Here is a 22,500-nt window from a genome sequence, read left to right as displayed (position 1 = left end):
AGAAATTGGCTGTGACAAACACGTTTCGTCACTATGTGTTTCATCGTGCAAAGATGCTAGCTAAAGTCAGCAAATAAAACACTGACACAATGATTAACAAGTAATAATAATATTTGCAATAACATATAATTTTATTGAATACACATAATTTCTTAATTCATCTTTGTAGAGAAACCTCAGTGTTTAACTGGCTACTCTCTGCTGTCTCAGACGACGACATCACTTCCTGTCGGCCACCGTAACTTCTGTTGGGTGCAATTCACAACCTCACCACTGGATGCCGCTAAAACTTACACACTGCACCTTTAAGTAAGGGATAATGTACATCCAGCCGGTTGTTATCTCAGAATAAACCCCGACGGGGTGATCAGGATCAGGTCTTCTTCAGCCTGAAGGGGTTTATTCTGAGATAACAACCGGCTGGATGTACATTATCCCGCTTATTACACGGCTACTTTCCACTTAAGTAAATAATTAGACACGAAATATTGATCTGTGTTGAAATATTTTACACACTGCACCTTAAATATAAAGTGGGACCTTAAAGGATTAGTTCACTTTTAAAAAAAACTTCTGCTGATAATTTACTCTCCCCGATGTCATCCAAGATGTCCATGTCTTTCTTTCTTCAGTGGAAAAGAAATGAAGGTTTTTGATTAACACATTTCTCCATATAATGGACGTCAATGGGCCCCAAACGGGTCAAGGTCCAGATGACAGTGTCAGCGCCGCTTCAACGGGCTTTAAACGACACCAGACGATGAATACGGGTCTTATCTAGCGGAACCATCGTCATTTCAGAAATAAATAAAAAAGTTTAAGTTTTATAAGCACAAGCGCTCGCCTTGCTCTGTTCTGTGATGCGTGTTCATGACGTCACGTAATACACAGTTACGCTGTAAAGGTCACACTTCTGTGAAAAGTAAAATATTTCTGTCCTGACGAAATTTTTCTTTTAGGCTTTTTAATATTCCAACACCAGGATACACACACGAGATGGGCATTTAACCGATAAACTGACACAAAGACATGTGAATATGTGTGTATGGTCCTCCTTCCGCACATGTGTAAACACTGACTCGTCAAGCGTGACCTTTACAGCGTAACTGTGTATTACATGACGTCACGAACGAGCATCACAGAACAGAGCAAGGCGAGCGTTTGTGCTTATAAAACTTAAACTTGTTTATTTATTTTTTAAATGAGCGATCGTTTCGCTAGATAAGAGCCGTATTCATCGTCTGGTGTCGTTTAAAGCCCGTTGAAGCGGCGCTGACACTGTCATCTGGACCTTGACCCGTTTGGGGCCCATTGACGTCCATTATATGGAGAAATGTGTTCATCAAAAACTTTCATTTCTTTTCGACTGAAGAAAGAAAGACATGGACATCTTGGATGACATCGGGGTGAGTAAACTATCAGCAAAAGTTTTTTTTTAAAGTGAACTAATCCTTTAATTTCAGAGAGAACAGCTCGAGAACTGACAGCTCGAGCGAAAGGCGGACTCACCTGATGATGGCGAACATGGAGTTGAAGTTCTTGCACTCGCGGCAGTGCAGGGCGATCTTGATGAAGTGCTTGATGGTCTTCATGCGCTTGAGCGCGTTGGCCTCGCGGAGGATCTCAGTGGCCACCCAGAACGTCTCCTGGTTGATGATCTCCTCGAACTGCTTCAGGTGTTGGCCACCGCCCGGGTCACGCTTGAACAGGTCGTCCACGTACTCGGTGGACTCGATGTTCCTGAACAGGCCGAAGTCCCTCATGGAGAGCTGAGCCGCCACCTCCACGGTGCTGAGCTGAAGGAGCCCGATCTGACTCTCCCTCAGCAGATCCTGGGCGTCCTCATCTGAGCACAGCGTCTCCGTCTCCATGTTGTTCTTCAGGTAGTACCTGAGCAAACACACCAATCACGGGATTACTGGATAGTAGGGGTGTAACGATGCCCTCATGTCATGGTTCACGATACGATATTATTGTGATACTCCAAGACATGGTAAAATGTTTTTTACTGTTGATTAAAATTTTAAATTTGGTTTAACATTGGGTGTGTAAATGAAGTCTCGGGATGCATTTACACCGCAGGTCTTGATGCCCAATTCCGATTTGCTGACTATATCCGTTTTTTTCCCCAGTTTGCATCATCTTTTAAAAGTAACCCGTATCCGATATTTGCATTTACACTATACACTGCCGAAGCAACCCAATGTAGACGCTCTGACCCGGAAAAGGAAGTAAAACAGCGCGATATACAATAGATGCAGATGCGGACAAAATGATAGACATATCTGTGCAACATGAGAGGCAAAAATCGGAATTGGATCACTTGAACCATGCAGTGTAAATGGGGCCTCTGTCTCCATGTTGTTCTTCAGCTAGTACCTTAGGTAGGACCAGTTACATTGGTGCCGTGACCCGGATAAGAGTGAGTTTTAAGAAATGAGTGTAACAGAGGCAGCTAGTGTGAGTAAACCTACTTCTAGGCCATGCTGTGACACATCGATCTTATACTGGTCACGCTTCTTCATGTTAATAAAGGCCTTCTGAAGCGAAGCGAAGTGAAGAACTGATAAGAATGTAAATGTGTAACTTGAAATACAATGTAAGGACAGATGCACTTTTATGATGGATAGATGCACTTTTATCATGGATAGATGCACTTTTATTTTTATGATGGATAGATGCACTTTTATGATTGACAGATGCACTTTTATCATGGATAGATGCACTTTTATCATGGATAGATGCACTTTTATGATTGACAGATGCACTTTTATCATGGATAGATGCACTTTTATCATGGATAGATGCACTTTTATGATTGACAGATGCACTTTTATTATGGATAGATGCACTTTTATGAAGGACAGATGCACTTTTATGATGGATAGATGCACTTTTATGATTGACAGATGCACTTTTATGATGGATAGATGCACTTTTATGATTGACAGATGCACTTTTATGATTGACAGATGCACTTTTATCATGGATAGATGCACTTTTATGATGGATAGATGCACTTTTATCATGGATAGATGCACTTTTATGATTGACAGATGCACTTTTATCATGGATAGATGCACTTTTATGAAGGACAGATGCACTTTTATGATTGACAGATGCACTTTTATCATGGATAGATGCACTTTTATGATTGACAGATGCACTTTTATGATGGATAGATGTACTTTTATCATGGATAGATGAACTTTTATGATTGACAGATGCACTTTTATCATGGATAGATGCACTTTTATGAAGGACAGATGCACTTTTATGATTGACAGATGCACTTTTATCATGGATAGATGTACTTTTATCATGGATAGATACACTTTTATGATTGACAGATGTACTTTTATCATGGATAGATGCACTTTTATCATGGATAGATGCACTTTTATCATGGATAGATGCACTGTGGTGGACTTCAAACCAGATACAACAATTTACTGCTATTATAAAGCTTGGAAGAGCCAGGATTCGTCTGAATAAAGAATGTTATATACACCTAGGATGACTTGAGGGTGAGAAATCATGGGCTAATTAAACATTTTGGGTGAACTATCCCTTTAAGAGGCGTTGGTTCTGCTCGTACCTGCCGTTGAGTTGGATGCGGTCCGCTAGTTTCGAGAGCTGGTCCGGCAGTCTGCGCTGTTTAATGACCCCTTCAGGACTAACAGAGACCTCACACAGCGAGTAGGTTTCTGAAGCTGCGATGAGGCCGAACTCGCTCACTACATGCGAGACGACGTCTTTGGCTGTGGTGTCTTTACTGATGATGATATAGCAGCTCTGCTGGTCCGCCTTGAACACGCGGATCACCTGATCGGGAATGTCTGTAACCCACAAGAGGAAGGAGATGCAGTTAAACACACACAAACGGTGAAAGCATTTGAAATAAAGGTCAATCGTGAGATGTTTGGCTCAGATTTGGAAAACAAGGCAATGGCTCAAACACTATTCCATCATTAACATCTTCACTTGTGTTTCGAAGACGAATGAAAGTCACATGGGTGTGGAACACAATCCACCATAATGACGGCGTTTTCGCATGCTTTTTGACATCGAGTGCAAATCATTTCATGCCACAAACTCATAACCACATGCAGTGTTGGGGAAAGGTACTTTGAAAAGTAATGCATTACAATATTGCTTGCTCCCTTAAAAAGTAACTAAGTACTTGTGTTTTTTTTTTATAACAAAAAAGTTATATTTTTGGGGCAATTTTTCAGACCAAAATTGAAATAATAAGGCTGAAGGAAATGCAGATTCACACGTGTCCAGTAGAGGGTGCCGCTCAAACAAACTTGCAGTTCTGGATCACAGAAGAATAGGATGCAGGAGAAGAAAGTTTAACACCAATACTTCACTAATAAAAACAACAAATCTATAGTCATTTTTGCTTATGGTTTCACTGAATCATCGAAGATCAGCAGCAAGTACATTGGCCAATAAAGTGAGATTAGATGCATACAAATATTTGTTTTATTTAACATATTTAGTTATTGGAGGTTTGTGTATTGTTCTGCATTTCACTGATTTTATTCATTTTGAGAAATACTGAATCTTTTTTGTGCAAGTGAGATTAGTCAATGCTCACATTTAGTCTAGAACTACAATAACCATCATGTTTACACACACACACACACACACACACACACACACACACACACACACACACACACACACACACACACACACACACACACACACACACACACTCAACATGAGGACAGGAGAGCTGTCAGTCAATAAATGGGAAAAAAATAGTAACTTGAGTAACTTATTTGAAAAAGTAACTCACATATTTTGCTGTAAATTTAAAAGTAATGCGTTACTCTACAAGTTACTTGAAAAAAGTAATCGGATCACTTAGCTCAAGTTACTTGTAACGAGTTACTCCCAACACTGACCACATGCAGTTAAGTTCAAAACAGCATACGAGAGTTAAACGCATGAAAAGGAAAAGAGTGTAAGACGTGTACAGTGTACTTACAGTAGAAACCAGCCACTGGTGGAGCCAAGAAACACAGAGAGTAAAGACAGAGAGAGAGAGAGAGATGACACACCAGCTACAGAACACACACCACTGGAGACATCACAACTCATGTACAGGTGACACTGGAAATATTAGAATATGGTGCAAAAGTTCAGTAATTCAACTTAAAAGGTGAAACTAATATATTATATAGACTCATTGCATGCAAAGTGAGATATTTCAAGCCTTTATTTGTTATAATTTTGATGATTATGGCTTACAGATTATGAAAACCCCAAATTCAAAATTAGAATATTGTGAAAAGGTTTTCAAAAGCTGTAAGCCATAATCATCAAAATTATAACAAATAAAGGCTTGAAATATCTCACTTTGCATGTAATGAGTCTATATAATATATTAGTTTCACCTTTTAAGTGGAATTACTGAAATAAATGAACTTTTGCACCATATTTTCATTTTTCCAGTTCCACCAGTAGAGATTATACACGTCTCTCGCACTGCATATCAACTTCAGCAGGTTTCCAGATGCGTGTGTGTGGATCTGAAACCAGCCGCGTACTTTCATTTGACACAACCCAGAGCTGAGGTTTCAGAAAGGAAACATTTACTGGAATCCTTCCTAACATTCTCAATATATTCTAACTATATCTATCTAAATGTAGAACGGCTTCAGAGCTTGAAATAAACAGAAACCCTGTTTTATAAAAATGAATAAAAAGAAACCCTCTATTGTGAAAATAAGTACACCAGAATACTTTTAAAAAGAGTGCATAAAACGGATATCATACACTTTAAACGAATGTGAACGGAAAGAAATTATTTAAAACAAATTAAATTCATTTAAAATAATAAAAAATTACAGTTTAAATTGATATTAAATGCAATGAACGAGAGTTTTGTTTTATAACGATATAAAAAAACATTGATATAAGGATTTAGACCTATATTGTATCTATATATGTTCCGGCGATTAAATGATTAAAATGATTAAAAAAATTGGTGATTGGCTGTTTTATTATCTATATTCCCGCATATTGCATTAGTGGCTGCCCACTTTGTTGTTTCCAGAAAGATATTTTTCCATTAATTTCTCCCATAAAGATTCCAAGTCTTTGTTAAAGTGTTATAACCCATAAATTAAATCAACCAGCTACGAGGAGATCATAAAACTACAAACTGTGACTGGAGGCAAAAGAGTCTGTTAAAATCTGACAAAAACATAAAGGTACAAGACTGCCATCATTCCAAAACAGTTCTAAATAGTGTTAAATACTTATTAATAATACTTTTTCCCGGACATGTCGTCTTTTTGGACCTAAAGAAATGCGTCCGGTCGGGATTTCTAGATCAACCAAAATGTCCGGGATTCGGCTTTTGCTTTCTACAGTCGCCGTTTTTGCGTTACTTTAGGTCCTGCCTTCTCGCACGCCACCATTGGTCAGTCGGTCATGTACGTAACGCAAACATTGGTCAAACTGCATCTCAGTCATTAGCTCAGCACCACGAGAGCACAAGCGAGAGACAGAGCAGCGCTTTGCTTATCAATAGTGGCACATGGCTCCTGAAGAGCGTAAAAAAAAGCCCAAATGTAAATTCACAGATGATTTACAGAGAAAATTCCTGTGTTTTGGTCTCGGTCGGGATCTGTGTGAAGCAGAATGCATGACCTGCAAAGCTGGCACGTACGTGTCAGTGTCAAATAAATGTGCTATCGACCTAGCCCACATGAGGAAAGTATACAAGAGAGGAGGATTGAAATGAATTTTTACTGAAATAGTGTAGTAGATTTTTTATTTAATTTTAACCTATGGCCATGAAAAGAAACAGTGTTATGTAAAAGGTGTTAAAAGTTAAACTATGTTTTGTATATATATATATATATATATATATATATATATATATATCATATTATTCTATTGTTGTGGGCCAAACGTTGAATGGAAAGGATGTATTACTTTATGTATTAAAGTACAATAACATAGTTGTGAGGTTGATCACTGATCCATGACCACTGGATCTTTAGTAAGTCGTAAGGAACACTATATCGAGTCCAACTTTTAGTTAAAACTGATAATCGTTCGTTTTACTGGCAGTTTCTCCTATTAAACTCAGTCCCGCAGCAGCTCTTCTGCCACTCAGTCCGGCTGAGGGAGTGTGTTCCCGCGGGACGTGTGTGTGGTCATTATGTCAGCGTGGTGTGTGTGTGTGTGTTACCTGCGGGGTTGGTGAAATCGAGCGCGCTGGCGGGCTGGAGCAGGTCAGGACTGCTGGACGACAGGCTGCCCGGGATCGGCATGATGGCCACGCTGTGCCGGCACTGCTTCGTGCCCACCATACTGTCATCCTGAGACTGGGACAAGCCACTGTCACTGGACACACAGAGGAAGAGGGATTACAGCCGGCTCAACACACACACACACACACACACACACACACAGATGGAAGACGTCGACATTTAGGCCGTTTTCACACTTGAATTGACTGAACTGGAAGGAGACAAACCAAATGTGATTTTGCTAAAAGAATAACTATTAATAAGAAAAGCAGCTGTTCTTCAACTGGTTAACATCATTTATTGCACGGCTCTGTGGAATGCTTGATTCTGATTGGTCAATCGGTCAATCTCGCGATTGACCAATCAGTATATATTAATATTCCCAGATAACATATTATGGGTATATTATTCCCAGATAACAGCCGCTGAGAACAAAAACACAGGCTCATCCGGGTCACTGAAGTCATCAGCGCTATACGCTCGCTATATAATATATATATATTAGCTGGGTTAGGATATTAAGGGCACTGCGTTGCCATGGTTTAGATCTTATGTGTCTGAAAGAACTTTCTCAGTTCGTTTGGGAGACTTCATCTCCGTTGAGGCTTCTTTCACGTGCGGGGTCCCCCAGGGCTCTATTTTGGGGCCTATCTTGTTCCCCGTGTCTATGCTCCCCTTAGGACATATTTTTTTAAAATTTGGTATGTCTTTTCATTGTTATGCAGATGATACGCAAATGTATCTGCCTTTGAAACTAAAAGACACTCAGACTTTAGCGCCTCTATTGCAGTGTCTTGAGGAAATTAAGGGCTGGATGGCACTACATTTCCTTAGTTTTAATGAAAATAAATAAGTTATGCTGTTTATGCCGGGAGGCACTTATGAGTCGTTAGATTTGGACCTTGGTGAATTGAATCCACTTGTGAAGCCCTATGTAAAAAATTTAGATGTTATTATTGATTGTGATTTTAAATCGGACAGGCAAATTAACTCAGTAGTGAAATCAAAATTTTTTTCCAATTGAGACAACTCACTAAGGTGAAATCTTTCCTGTAAAGACTTCATATTTTTATTTCAACTCGTCTGGATTATTGTAATGGCCTCTATATAGGCATTAGTCAGGCCTCTGTTGACGGGTTCAGGACAGCGGGAACACGTTAGCCCTGTTCTCGCCTCTCTTCACCGGTTCCCTGTCCATTTCAGGATTCATTTTAAGATTTTGGTGTTTGTTTTTAAATCTCTTAATGGTTTAGCACGTAATATCTTTCTGACCTGATCAAGCTGTAAGAGCACTTAGGTCTGCTGACCATTTGCTTTTAGTTGTCCCACGGGTAAAGAGCATTTGCAGTGTTCTGGAACAGATTGCCCCTCTACATTAGACTTGCGGTTTTTAAATCGAGCCTAAAAATTAATTTTTATAGTCTGGAATTTGACAATATGTGACCGTGAGAGTTGCTTTTTTTTATGTGTCTTGTTGTTTTCTTCTGTGCTGGTGACTGTTTATATCATTGATATGTGATATGTGTGTACAGCACTTTGATAAACAAGTGCTTTATTAATAAACTTTGACTTTGAGCTGTGGACGCATTGCAATGGACGCGGAGAAGGCGAGCGGCTCACCGATGGTCATGAGTCTAACCCGACCGAACTGCAGTGTGAAAGCGCTCTAAACACACACACACGAGCACAAACACAGAGTGAACACACACACAATCCATGAGTGAAACTCAAGCCTGAGATGAGCAAACACAGCAGAAGCACACGTGACGTCTCAGCGCTGGCTCATGGGTAAACTCGTGAGCTTTACAGACGGGCTGATGTACATGATGCTGTCTCACTCTCAGAGCAGAGAGACAGAGAGACAGACAGAAGTGATGATCCACAGCACCACTCGACTCCAGAACACATCAGCACAGAGAACATCATGGGGTAAAGCACGTCACGATAGATACACACAGGTATGGAAGCCCATTTACGGCACATTGGAGAAAAAAATAATGCTTTGGTAAATCATAATTATGAGATAAAAGTACAAAGTTTGACATTCTACATCATACAGTGGGCTCAAAAAATATCGGCAACCTTGGTAAATATGGGCGAAAATTACAGTTTCTCAATACATTTATTTTTTTATTTTTTATTAATACAATTTTTGATAGTAATAACTATTTTACTTTAATTAAAGGTTAGATTTTTATGAATATTTTGAATGAAAGACTAAGAGGAATATTTGTGGAGCAAACTGTAATTATGACATACTAAGTCAGAATTATGAGATATTAGAAATTAGCAAAAGCTGAAATTATGAGATAAATATGCGATGAGATAAGTCCAAATTATGACATACTATCTCATAATTATGAGATAAAAAAATAACGAGATAAGAGCCGAAATTATGAAATACTGCCATTATTATGTGATAAAGTCAAAATTAGACACAAAGTCATGAGGTAAAATTGACGTTCCAAGTCATATTTATGACATACTAAGTCGTAGTTATGAGATAATGTCAAAATTGACTCAAAATTATGAGATAAAAAGTCATATTGAGATAAAATGATGTCATAATTATGAGATACTATATCTAAGTACAAATTATGTAGAAATGTAGCATTGAGATTGACATAAAAAGTCATGATAAAAAGTAAAATATGTCAAGTAGATGACTTTATTATAATGACTTGTGTCATAAATTAGACTTTTTTTCACAACTATGATTTACCAAAGCAGTTTTTATTTAATCCACATACAAAAATAAGAAATGTCTTTTTTCTTATTGTTTGCATGTATGTGAGACACTAGTGTTTGTCCAGGTCCAGGTCACGTGACCAACAGCGCTTGTGATTTCACAGAAACAGGAATTGAAAAGAACGACTTCCACACAGGACATGACAGCACTGTTTGACACGGTTCATTTACACAAGGACAAGATCTTGACCAATGACAGAAAAAAACGAACAAGGCACGACGTGATACAAGGGATCTGCTTTCCTGGCCAATCACAGCCTTGGTGTGGTTCGCTGCTCTGATTGGCTGCTGGAAAGGTCGTGCCTGGCTAGGATGTGGTGCAACTCTTCATGAACACGCAGGAAATGTGTTGTTAGTAGTATACTAGTAGTGTTGTTATATGCTGAGTCTGGACAGTGAGCACAATCACATGGTTTATGTGAAGATGAAACAATGTTCACGCAAACGATTTGTCCTGCACTACTCTAAAGAGAGAGAGAGAGAGAGAGAGAGAGAGAGATAGAGATAGAGAGAGAGAGAGAGAGTTGAGCTGGTGTCTCTTACCCAAACAGTCCCCTGTGCAAGTGAAGCAGCCATAAAAACAGAAGACATGTGATGTCAAGCAGAACAAGCATCAAGCACACACACACACACACACACACACACACACACACACACACACACACACACACACACACACACACACGCACACACTTACTGCGCTCACACACTCACCCCTACTTCATAAGATAAAACACACACAGTGACATTACACAGTGTCCTAACAGCTAACACATATTTTTGGCATTATTTTACTTCCATATTGTCCTGCACAGTTTGTAACTAAACTGCATGCGATGTGTGATGACGAACAGGTCTGGGCCGATCCGATCGTATACATTCGGTTGAAAGTGCTCGACAGTCGTGCACTCGCAGAGCGGGCCGATATCTGTGATTGATTTTGCGGACAGACAAAGTGCTTGTCGATGTAATCTTATCGCGTCTGGTTTGGACATGGTGTCATTTTCATGACACTTGAGCACATTTTCTCTCCCCACAGTGAGAAAACAACAACATATTACAGTGGTGTCTTGTCCTGCCTTAGCTCCTGACCGTAGTGATGACCACCTTCAGTTCACTCAAGAGGACAACTAACTGATGGATGTGTGTGTTTAAACAAGCCGCTCTCTCTCTTGAATCCAACACTGAGTGAGTTAAACTGCAGTTCATCCACTGGCCACTAGAGACCGGCTCCAAAAGAGAGTCAATCCCATAAACCCTCATGTTAAAATGCCCAACTTTACAGCAGATAAACATGTTTACAGTCTGGTGCAAAAAGTGGTTTTGGTCTATATCGCTAATTTTGCCCTTCATGACGACTGTGAGGGGGTGAGGTTTTTTTTTCTTCAATTTTTAAATTTTGGGCTATTTGTCTTCAATAACACGTCTTCTTTCAGACTTGTGGTGAAAAAAAGTCCAAAATACACATTTAGGTCTTTATTTTACTAACTTTGTCTGTTTGCGTCTGTAGATTTCTCCGAAATTCAACAAAAGTTGTCGTTCTGAATCATCCGCTGCTCCGCGATCTCTGTCTGCTCCGTCATCACACACACCGTTAGAAAGCTCTCTCTCTCCTGTACAAAGCTCTCTCTTTGCTGTACAATGCTGTCGGATCCAAATATGGTCATTTCCTTTTTATCAGCAACCAATCGTGAAAGTAAATGGGCATTTAACATGCATCACGTGACGCGCTCTGACATTCAGATGTGTGTTTTTGACTGTTTTCTGCTCAGTTGAAGGCCATAAATGCTGTTTATAAGTTTTGATGTGATTTAGGTGGTTTGTATTGTTGTTGCTAATGATTTGATGAGATATTGTGTCTGTAAATAGTTTTTTCCACTAAAAAAGTATGGATTTTTACATTACAAATCTTGAAATGCCTTTTTCTCAAAATTAGTTTTTTGTCATTCTCCAGTGACACATCTCAGCCGATGTACACCAAACTCTCCAGTTACACACTTAGCAGTATTCTGAAGATATGTTCAGAGGGATTTGTTAATAAATCATTCCTGGCCTGATTTATGTGACATTTTAATTAAAAAAATATGGCAAAAATCGTTTTTTTAAGTCTATGGACAGTATATTTAGATTTCCTAGGTCATGAAAGCATATCTCCTGAAATCCCTCTGAACATCTTTTTTCATCTTGTGTCGTGTGTAATCAAAATGAAAAAAGAATTTTGCACCCGGCTTTATCATATGTTCAGATCTATGTACCGAAAATATATGCAAAATTGCGCATATTTAATGAGATAATGCCTAATTTGCATAATTAAACATACAAATTTCAAAAACTTGTAATACATTTTTTTTATGAACTTGTGTAAGTAATCAACTGAGGAAGTTTCATGGTGATATCTATTAATATTTTTTTTTTACCCTATTCACCTGTAGTGTCTCGCCTTACGCCTTCAAGTTCTGCATAATTAAGGGCGTGGCCACTTGAGTGACAGGTGGATTGCCACTGATGTCACTACTAGCTGCTTGTCTGCTGTGTGTTAGCGTCACGTCACCTCAGCTAATCCGCCTCGCTGCACATTTTTGTTTATCCGCGAGGCACGCGCGGCCAAGATGGCGACGGCCGGCTCCGCCCACTTTGAGCTTCAAAAACGCTCTTCAGAAACACTACGAGTGACGTCACACACACACTACGCCCATTGTTTTACACAGTCTATGGTTTAAACCCTGTGAGAGCGTGAGAGTGACAGGTAAAGGCTCTTCGTGCGGATGACGGAGGAACCGTGGAACTCCCAGAGCGCGATGATCCAGACACGAATGAGGGAAAGACTGGAGACTAAAGGACTAAAGACCTCGTCCACACAGGGGTTTACCTGAAGGGCTTCGGGGGGAGGATGCTGAACCGGGTCTTCTCCAGCATCTTGCGGATCTTGTTGCGTCCCCCGGACACCGTGTTGGCCTTCATCTTCTTGCGGCTCTTGCTGTCCGTGGGAAACTCCATGTCTCCGGGCAGATCCGGGATGGAGAAGCGGTTGCTCTTCCTCTCCTGAATCTTAGGGATGTGAGGACCACCGTTCTTCTTCTCGTGCCTCACTCGATTTTGAAGCTCTTTGAAAACTGCAACGAGTCAAAGTCAAAGTAAGTGTATTTCCACAATACACTTCATTTTAAAGCAGCTTTACAGAAAGTCATACTGTTATGTCTATAATGCCTTGATGCTTTACCATAGAGCAAGTTTTAGTGGGCGATAAGATTTCATATAATGATGTTATGAGTGATCCTGCAGATTTATATCTAGTTATATTGTATTTATAGTGTTGTCCAGCACATATATCAGAGCTGCAGTGACCGAGACACATGACTGAGCGATCAAGACAATTAAGAGATTTAAAATATGTCAGTTTTGTTCCTTTAAATATTTAAGATATTAAATATCGGTAGTTTTTTCCATTAAGAGATTTAAAATATCGGTCAGTTTTGTTCCATTAAGATATTAAATATCGGTCAGTTTTGTTCCACTAAGATATTAAATATCGGTCAGTTTTGTTCCATTAAGAGATTTAAAATATTAAATATCGGTCAGTTTTGTTCCATTAAATAATTAAGATATTAAATATCGGTCAGTTTTGTTCCATTAAATAATTAAGATATTAAATATCAGTCAGTTTTGTTCCATTAAGAGATTTAAAATATTAAATATCGGTCAGTTTTGTTCCATTAAATAATTAAGATATTAAATATCGGTCAGTTTTGTTCCATTAAATAATTAAGATATTAAATATCGGTCGGTTTTGTTCCATTAAATATTTAAGATATTAAATATCGGTCAGTTTTGTTCCATTAAGAGATTTAAAATATTAAATATCGGTGGGTTTTGTTCCATTAAATATTTAAGATATTAAATATCGGTCGTTTTGTTCCATTAAACATTTAAGATATTAAATATCGGTCGTTTTGTTCCATTAAATATTTAAGATATTAAATATCTGTAGGTTTTTTTTCCATTAAGAGATTTAAAATGTCGGTCAGTTTTACACAGTGAGTGTAAGTAATTCTCAAGTACTGAAAATATAATGGGTTTTGCAGGTAAAATTCTGAACAAAACAAAACAGAGCAGACGTTACAGTCTCCGTCTGATTAAAGCGGGGTTTCATTGTACAGATTTTATTAGAATTTTTGGATATATAAATTGCAGGATGCACAACAAAACATGTCAAACGACTGAACAACTGGCAGAGAGGACAGGTCAAGTTCAAGATCTGTATTATCATATTACTAGGTACAATGGCCCTCATTTATCAATCTTGCGTCGAAACGGGTGTATATGTTGGCGTAAGATTATGCTTACACTCCTCTCACCGCCTGATTTATGAAGCTGTGCGTACCTTTGAAATTCAGGTGTACGCAAACCTGCCTCTTGATAAATGCCGCGGCTGAAAACGATCGTCATTAGATTAACACGCCCCTATATATTCACGTCTCCGCCTCCCCCACGCCCTCATTTTACGCCATGGACACACGGAAGACGGCAAAGAGGAGAAACTTCTCCGGTGGAAATCCAGTTTAAATCGCTGGTTGGTTGAGCAAATTACCTATCACAATGCATTATTTTACAGCACGTGTTTTGAAACTATTAGCGTTGAATTTCGTATGACGTCACATGTAATAGGGTTTACAATAGTGATGATGATGTGAATAATTGCATGACAATTTGTAATATTTTTCTTATTAGTAGCCTATTATGATTTTGATTATTAATGACGCTTATTGTTATTTAGAAGAAGAATGTCTTTGTCATTATTATTATTTGTATTATTATTATTATTTAAAAGAAGAAGAATGTCAAATGTTTTGCGCTATTATCTAAATATCGATAAAAAACTATTGCGAAATGACGGCGTTTCCATTAACCGATGTTATGCAACTAAAACGTCCTTTTTTCTCGCGCGATAAGTCATTCCAAAAATCACGGCAACGGACGTTGGTTTATATAATATCACAGCCACCGCATTAGACATTATTATTATTAATGGAAGGAGACGTAGGCGCTACGTGTTGTTATCCAAGCATTAATGTCAGGGCCCTTATAGGCTAACTTTACTCCGAACGATAAGGAGTGTCTGGGTGTTTCCCCTAATTTCTGCTCTGAGGTTTTGATTGAGACATTTCTTTGAGGTTTATAATCCAGTATTCCTATAGGCTAATTATTGTTTATTTTATTAATTTAATAAAGAACTCTGTCTCTTATTCCAAAAGATCCATGTAGGCTACTTTTGTGTCTATTAGTTTTTCCTTTTTAAACCCGTAATTGAAAAACGAAAAATTAACGGTTGTCTTTTTAAAACGCAAAGTTGAACACCAAAATTTTAATTTGAACTGGCAACACCAACTGCTGCGCAAAAAAGTAAATATCAACGAATTTTCAGATTTTTGTTTAATGACTTTTTGCCCCTTTATTAAACATGTAAAATATACACAAATTAATATGGAAAACATGTCGATTTTACTGGTTTTCTAAGGTCAAATTAGAATCTGGAATTGATATTTTCCCGCAGTGATGAATGAGAAGAGCCAATATTAAACTATTGTTTTCTAAGTCGGCTAAGATCTCCATCTTCGCTGTTAATGCGCTTTTAGAGAGAAATGCACCTTTCATACGGATTACTTAATCAGAACAAAATGTATTAGCTTTCGATTCGAATTTGTTCGTTTTAAAGTGGACATTTCAAGCTTTAGATAGGCTATATTTTGTTTCAGTTCTCGCGCTCCAGTTCACGGAGATCATGAAACTGATTGTTTTATTTTATTTTACAAAAGCACAACGTTTTCTTGTAGTTACAAATAATGTATTATTATTTTCAGTATGACCAGAAATGATGGAGTATTTTAAATTGTTTCACTATTGATAGGAAAAAGTGTTCGCGCGCGCGCCTCCGTGCCATCCAGTGCGCGTTCCACACTCCGCTCCACAAACCCTTGGATATGCGTCAAAATCTTGTGTTTATTTGTGATAATCTTAGTCCTGTATTATTATTGTCTAACCCGTATTATGAATGTCATTTGACGAATTGCTTTGTTCCTTTTTTGGATAAAAGCGTCTTCTAAATATAGCCTAGTAATAATGATGATAATTATTATTATTTGCGGACACGGACCCCAAACACACCGCGTCTTCAGGTGACTGTAAATGCGCAAAAAACTGTTTCCATTGCAGTTTTGCGAAATATTCCTTTTTCGAATTGCCTGAAAAACCACCTCATGCGAGCGTAAAAACTTTTTTTGCGATAAACGCGAGTTTTTGCGAAATTGACGTGTTTCCATTGGGCGTATTTTCAATTCGCAATTTCAATTTGCGCAATTTGAAGGGTAATGGAAACGCATTACTGGACCCAGTCCGTGCGCGCATGCCGGGCTTAACTCACAAAAATAAACACTTAAGTTTATAATTTCTGTTGTTGTTTTTTTACAGGGTCATAATATATCATATCTTTAGTTTGTCAGTGCGTTTTGTGGTGTTAGGAATTGTTTTTCTGCGCATTTCAGCACTAACTCAAAACGTGCGTACATGTACACCACCTCCTGAGCTGGCGTAGGATTTGAGCGTGCCGTACGCCAACGTCCATATTGATAAATCGCAAAGTCACCGTGGTTTTGGGTGTACGCCAGGTGTACGCTGGAAATTTGGTGTACGCACTTTTGATAAATGAGGGCCATTGAAACTCTTATTTTGTCTTATTCTTATTTTGTCTTATTCTTATTTTGTATTGTTTTATTTTGCTTTGTTTTATGATCTGGTGAATTGTCTGACCAGAGTGCCATTGAAGCGCTCAGCCGTGAGACCCATGTGACGCGCAGACATCAGGCTAGCAAACAAGCTTTCTCAGAGCGCTTTGAAGTCAGTCATTACATTTAATTGAATTGAATGCCTTTATTGTCATTGCACTTAGCTTGTGGTAAAATTAACACACAAGCACAATACAAAACACTAAGTAAAGGTAACACACAACATACAATCCCATAATCCCATGTGTATAAACAGTCAATGTATTGCACAGTCCCATAAGCAATATATATTACTTAGTTCATTGAATATTATGAGTTTAGTACTTTTACGGCACTTGTAATACAACAGCAGCTTCAACTTTCATTGTCATATGTGAACCTGGACCACAAAACCAGTCACATGGGTCAATTTTTAATTGAGATTAACTGATTAAATAATCTCTCCATTGATGTGTGGTGTGTTAGGACAGGACAATATTTGGTCGAGACACAACTATTGAAAATCTGGAATCTGAGGAGCAAAAAAAGTAAACATTGAGAAAATCTCCTTTAAAGTTGTGCATTTATGTTCACGATTGTGCTGCATTCACTCACAAAAATACATGTTTTATATATTTACGGCAGGACATTTACTAAATATCTTCATGGAACATGATCTTAATATCCTCATGATTTTTGGCATAAAAGAAAAATAATTTTGACCCATACAGTGTATAGTTGCTATTGCCACAGATATACCCGTGCGGCTCCAGACTGGGTTTGTGGTCCAGGGTCACACATGTGATGAGTTTGCAAGTTTGTTCTTTATGCAGATTATCTTCAGTTTTGTGATACGGTGTATGATACTGTACAAATCCTGTGACATACCGAAGATGTTGGTCTTCACAGTAAGAGAGAGGTGTGTGTTGTTCTTAAGGATGTCCATGGCTTTGGAGTACGAGATGTTCTCGAAGTTCTGTCCATTAATCTCCAAGATCTGAGGACAGACGAGCACAACGTGTTCATGCTGAAATGTTAATGAGGTGTTGTTGTGAGCAGAGCGAGCTCCTCTAACCTGATCTCCACGCTTGAGTCCGGCCTCGGCCGCTTTGCTGCCCTCGGCCACAGACTCCACGAAGATCCCGAAGCCTCGCTCGCTGCCGCCCTGCAGCGCGAAGAACAGCGGAGACTCTCGCGACGGCTTCTGGAGAGTGATCTGGCGACACTTGGCCTTCGCCGCACACGCTATATTCAGCAGGCGCAGGTGACCCTTCATTTTCTGGGAGACCATTCAGGGAAACACACATATTGACATATTAGTGTGTTTCTCGTACAGCGCTGTAACTCGTGCTTCACTATCACAGTGCGATGCATCGCTGAAGAAATCCACTAGCGAGTCACGACTGTTTCCCGAAACCATATTGTCGTAAATTGGCCGTTCAAACACGTTGGTTTATGATGTCACACAGGTGTGGAGTAATAACTACTGTTAATGAATCTGTTTAAGATCTAATTAATGCAAGATGTTTTGCTATAAATTACGATCATGACATCTGAGGAATATTTCTCATTTTTCTTATTTTGCTTTATCTCCAGATTCACTCATAGACTCGTTCTTACACACTAGAGCTCGTTCACACACACACACACACACTTCAGACACTACACTTTAAATCTCTCGACGAACTAAATTACATTTGTATGTATTCTAAATGAAAGACACAGATTGCACTGAATGTCAGATTGCTTATTTAGAGAATAAGCGAGTGATTTTCTCTTTTGTTCATGGCCAGTTATTGCAAGTCGTAGCGATATTCATATCCCGATATATACATTTGCATCCTAGTACTGATTCAGTAAACTAGAGATGTGTGTTCAGCCGTGACAGAACTTCTGCTCTGCTGTGAATATACACACACTCGTTTATACAGTTTTGAGTTTCATTTCTCACTGAAGCACTAGAGACAATTCCGTGATGTTAGAAGATTTAATCATTTCCAGGACTTTCCCTTGAGAAAAGAAGTGCACTTAATGTTTTGAATGGGGTTGACACTCACCGAGAAATCCAGTAGCTTCTCGAAGTCCTCCAGGAACTGAGTCATCACTGGATCACCTTCAAAATCGTTAAAATGATTGTTCACCCACAACAACACGATCCTCGTCACCTGCAAGATACACACAAAATATGTAAACTAGTGCTAGGCAACCATTAATCACGATTAATCGCATCCAAAATACAAGTTTGTGTTTACATAATATATGTGTGTGTGCTGTGTATAATCATTTTTTTGTATATATAAATACACACACATGCATGTATATATATATATATATATATATATATAACTACGAAAACAACAGTGTAAGAAATAAGTGCACGATATTATCGGCCGATAAAGGCTTAAAATGTAATAATCGGCACCGGTCTGATATGAACAACTGATGCTGATATGCTTTAATGTGTAGCGACAAGATCATGAACTTTTGCATGTATGATGACCAGATTTACAGAGTTGGGTTGCCGACTAAAACTTGTGAATGCGAGAATCGCTAGTAAGAAACACAATCAATTATTCAGACTCCAGATATAATTTGTGGTATTTTACACTAGTGTGTGCAGGACACTATAGTCATTTATGTAAGTGAGGAGAGCAAAATAAAGTAAACTGTGAGATATTATACCCAATAACTCTTCATACAGTGACTACCAGTGACATTTATAAACATTTGTGACCAAAAAATGATTGACACTTTTGTCTTTAATTGCTAATGCTCTTTTCACACACACACTGAACACATGAAGCATTGCTTGGTCACTGGTTGAGCTAAACTGGTATTATCTAATTGTGTAGTTAAATTTACCAGCTGACAGATATTCAACATAATTCATGTGTGAGACAGTCTAACTGTGTGTGTGTGTGTGTGTGTGTGTGTGTGTGTGTGTGTGTGTGAGAGACAGTCTAACCAAAACCTGTCAAATATCAACTGTGTGTGTGTGTGTGTGTGTGTGTGTGTGTGTGTGTGTGTGTGTGTGACAGTCTAACAGAAGGACGGAAAACCTGTCAAATATCCACTGAGTTCTGCTCATATTTTATCACCGTTTTCTAAACTATAGTGAATAAACTGTGGTAATGTGAGAAATGTTGAAGGAGTCTGAGTAAAGTTTGGTTTGACTGTAAACTGAGAACTGACACACACACACACACACACACACACACACACACACACACACACACACACACACACACACTGACCGTGTCTCTGAGACTGTCCACTTTGAACCACTCCAGCAGTTTCTGGCCCACGTCCATAGGGCTGTGCAGGAAGGTGCGGTGTGTGAGGAGGAAGTCCTCGATGTACGTGGGGTCGACCACTGACGGCTCCTCCACCAGGTGCAGGATCAGACGCTCAGGGGTGCCCTGGGCGGGTCACATGGGGAAAAAAATATTTGTTGAGGTCAATTTGTACAGAAAGACTACACACCTGCGCACATACATTTTCAAATGCGCATCCCTATAGACTAAACACGTGATACGCATTTGCGCGCCGTCAGCGTTCTCACAGGTTCACGTTTTTGAAGCTTACACTGAGACAATGACGTTTTTAAAAAATGATTAACGCTTGCACCTTGGAACCGGTTTCATGGTTTGCGCACCAAACACTGTTTTCTGCAAATGAGCGGCCGGATTAAGGGTTTCTGTTAGAGCGGTGTCGTATTAGCAGCCCCTAAGTTAATCACTAATGATCTTTGCAACGGAAGTGAATCAATCAAAACTAACTTTATCAGGACAATAACTTTATTCTGGAGCTGCTGTAAAGCCACACACTCTCTGTTACTGTAATCTCTTGTTATCACTGTAAAGCTGCTGTGACACACTCTAGATCAGTGTTTCCCAACATTTTTCAGCACGCTACACTAGTGTTGTTATGAAACTGCGTTGATCGTCCAAGACGGACGTTCTGACAATATTTCCGTGTGTGTTTGACCTTAAGCGCAACAAACCATGAAAAAGAGGCAGCTTTATGTGTGCGCGCTGGGAATGAGATCATGCGCAACCCCCGCGATTGACCGTTCGCAAAGACCCGCCCCCCTTAGTTACTATCGCTATGCCCGACAAGCTACGCCGCTCTCACACACACATGTTCTCACGCAGTGTAAAACACATCGCGGAGCAGAGACACTGACACACACTGACAGACACAGACCAGCTTACTTTTGATATTAAACAAAGTCTCAACTTTCAAATTTGGTAATTTTTTTAATAAATGTAAACAATAAATAGTGTTTTGTGTCTCTTTAATGTGTGTGTCAGATCGCTGTCGCCTCAGTTAAAGCCGCTCGTGAACCGATAATCTCTTCCTTCTAGTTCATTTACAGCATCAAATAAACATGAATGAACATCAGAAGGAATGTTGTTTTAACCGCGGAGAGACGTCAGTACACTCCGCTTCTCAAGCTCAAATCCTCCATGTTAATCTACTAACTCTCCTGACGGCCTTGACGGACAAAATGGCGGATGGCGAAGTATGATTGCTCTGTCAATCAAACTCCCTGCGAAGGGTCAATTCAACGCCGAAAACTTACGATTTGCATTTTTATTATAAAACTATAAATTAGAGACATCCGAGATTGATGGTACATTAAAAAACATTTTTTTTTACACATTTTAGCAATTTTTAAATGTTTGATGTAGTTTTTACACGACACCCCGGTTGGGAGACGCTGGTCTATATTGTTAAAGCGCTGTATAAATGAAGGGGACTTGACTCGACACACACAACTCAAGCGCAGCACGCATGAGGACCGGGAACTGAAGATGATACGCCACTGAGGTCTGTGTGTACAGAGGCCATCACTCGAGTCATGTGATGTCTAGAACACAGCACTAACTATAGCATCTGGAGAAAACTGGCAGCTCTTCATGATCATATTATTGATCTCCTGCACTGACCGCATTATATGAGGACTGAGCTGAGCTGGACGATGGCATCGCGGTTTACTATATATATGAACTAAATTAATAACTTTTTTTAAACAGAAATGAGCCATCACTGAACTTACTTAAGCTGGACTGTGAGGCTATTTTCTTCTGTTGCAGTATTTTCCTGTTTTCTCTGTAAAGCTGCTTTGAAAAGCGCTGTATGTATAAATAAAGGAGACTTGACTTGATGTCGTTCTCCAGAGGATCTGAAACCCACATCAGCTGACCCGAAACTGACCCTCGTTTACAGCCAATCAGGAGCCTCAGAGCTGCTCTGAGATCATCAAGAAACATCTTATGAAACCAGACGGGGAGATTTCCAATGAATAAATCCCAGTTCACTTAATCACTGTTCAATTAATTAAATACATTTTGTATTAAATGTTTTCTGGAATGTTCAAATATGCAAATGAGGCATTATCTAATTAAATATGCACTCATTTGCATATATTTACAGACCAGGAACTTGCACACTGGATAAAGCCAGGTTAAAAATTCTCGTTTGATTGTGTTAATATATATTGAAATCAAAGGGGATTTTTGATAAATCAGAGGAAAATTTTAATTTTAGGAGTATAATGTAAATCAGGCGGATGATATATAAATGTAGATTGGAATAACACTGTAAAGTTTGGTGTAAGTGGAGATTTCTAACCTTGTAATTGAAATCTACAGTTGCAAATAGACACAAGTGCTTAAAAAAACACTTAAATTTGGATTGTGGATGTTTTTTTC

The 22,500-nt window shown here is 38.9% G+C and overlaps 1 protein-coding gene across 15 annotated transcripts in view; it reads right to left on the bottom strand.

The window, feature by feature from the left end:
• The window catches only part of rapgef6 (Rap guanine nucleotide exchange factor (GEF) 6), a 144,362-nt gene that overhangs the window by 25,951 nt on the left and 95,911 nt on the right, over positions 1-22,500 (bottom strand). For 8 of the 15 annotated variants that reach the window (XM_079585020.1, XM_079585008.1, XM_079585018.1 and 5 more), the window contains exons 12-20: positions 20,038-20,202; positions 18,841-18,948; positions 17,859-18,062; positions 17,672-17,780; positions 12,895-13,138; positions 7,217-7,371; positions 5,000-5,014; positions 3,599-3,839; positions 1,510-1,890 (exon numbers count right to left, since the gene is read on the bottom strand). In XM_079585020.1, the coding sequence (XP_079441146.1) occupies positions 1,510-1,890; positions 3,599-3,839; positions 5,000-5,014; positions 7,217-7,371; positions 12,895-13,138; positions 17,672-17,780; positions 17,859-18,062; positions 18,841-18,948; positions 20,038-20,202 (1,622 nt within the window). The remainder of the gene's footprint in view (positions 1-1,509; positions 1,891-3,598; positions 3,840-4,999; positions 5,015-7,216; positions 7,372-12,894; positions 13,139-17,671; positions 17,781-17,858; positions 18,063-18,840; positions 18,949-20,037; positions 20,203-22,500) is intronic. The other 7 variants (XM_079585022.1, XM_079585019.1, XM_079585017.1 and 4 more) reach the window with 1 other exon arrangement.

Source organism: Phoxinus phoxinus (assembly GCF_949152265.1).
Source record: "Phoxinus phoxinus genome assembly, chromosome: 17".
NCBI lineage: Eukaryota > Metazoa > Chordata > Actinopteri > Cypriniformes > Leuciscidae > Phoxinus > Phoxinus phoxinus.
Note: the sequence above shows the minus strand (reverse complement) of the source record. Positions and strands in the feature narration are given on the sequence as shown.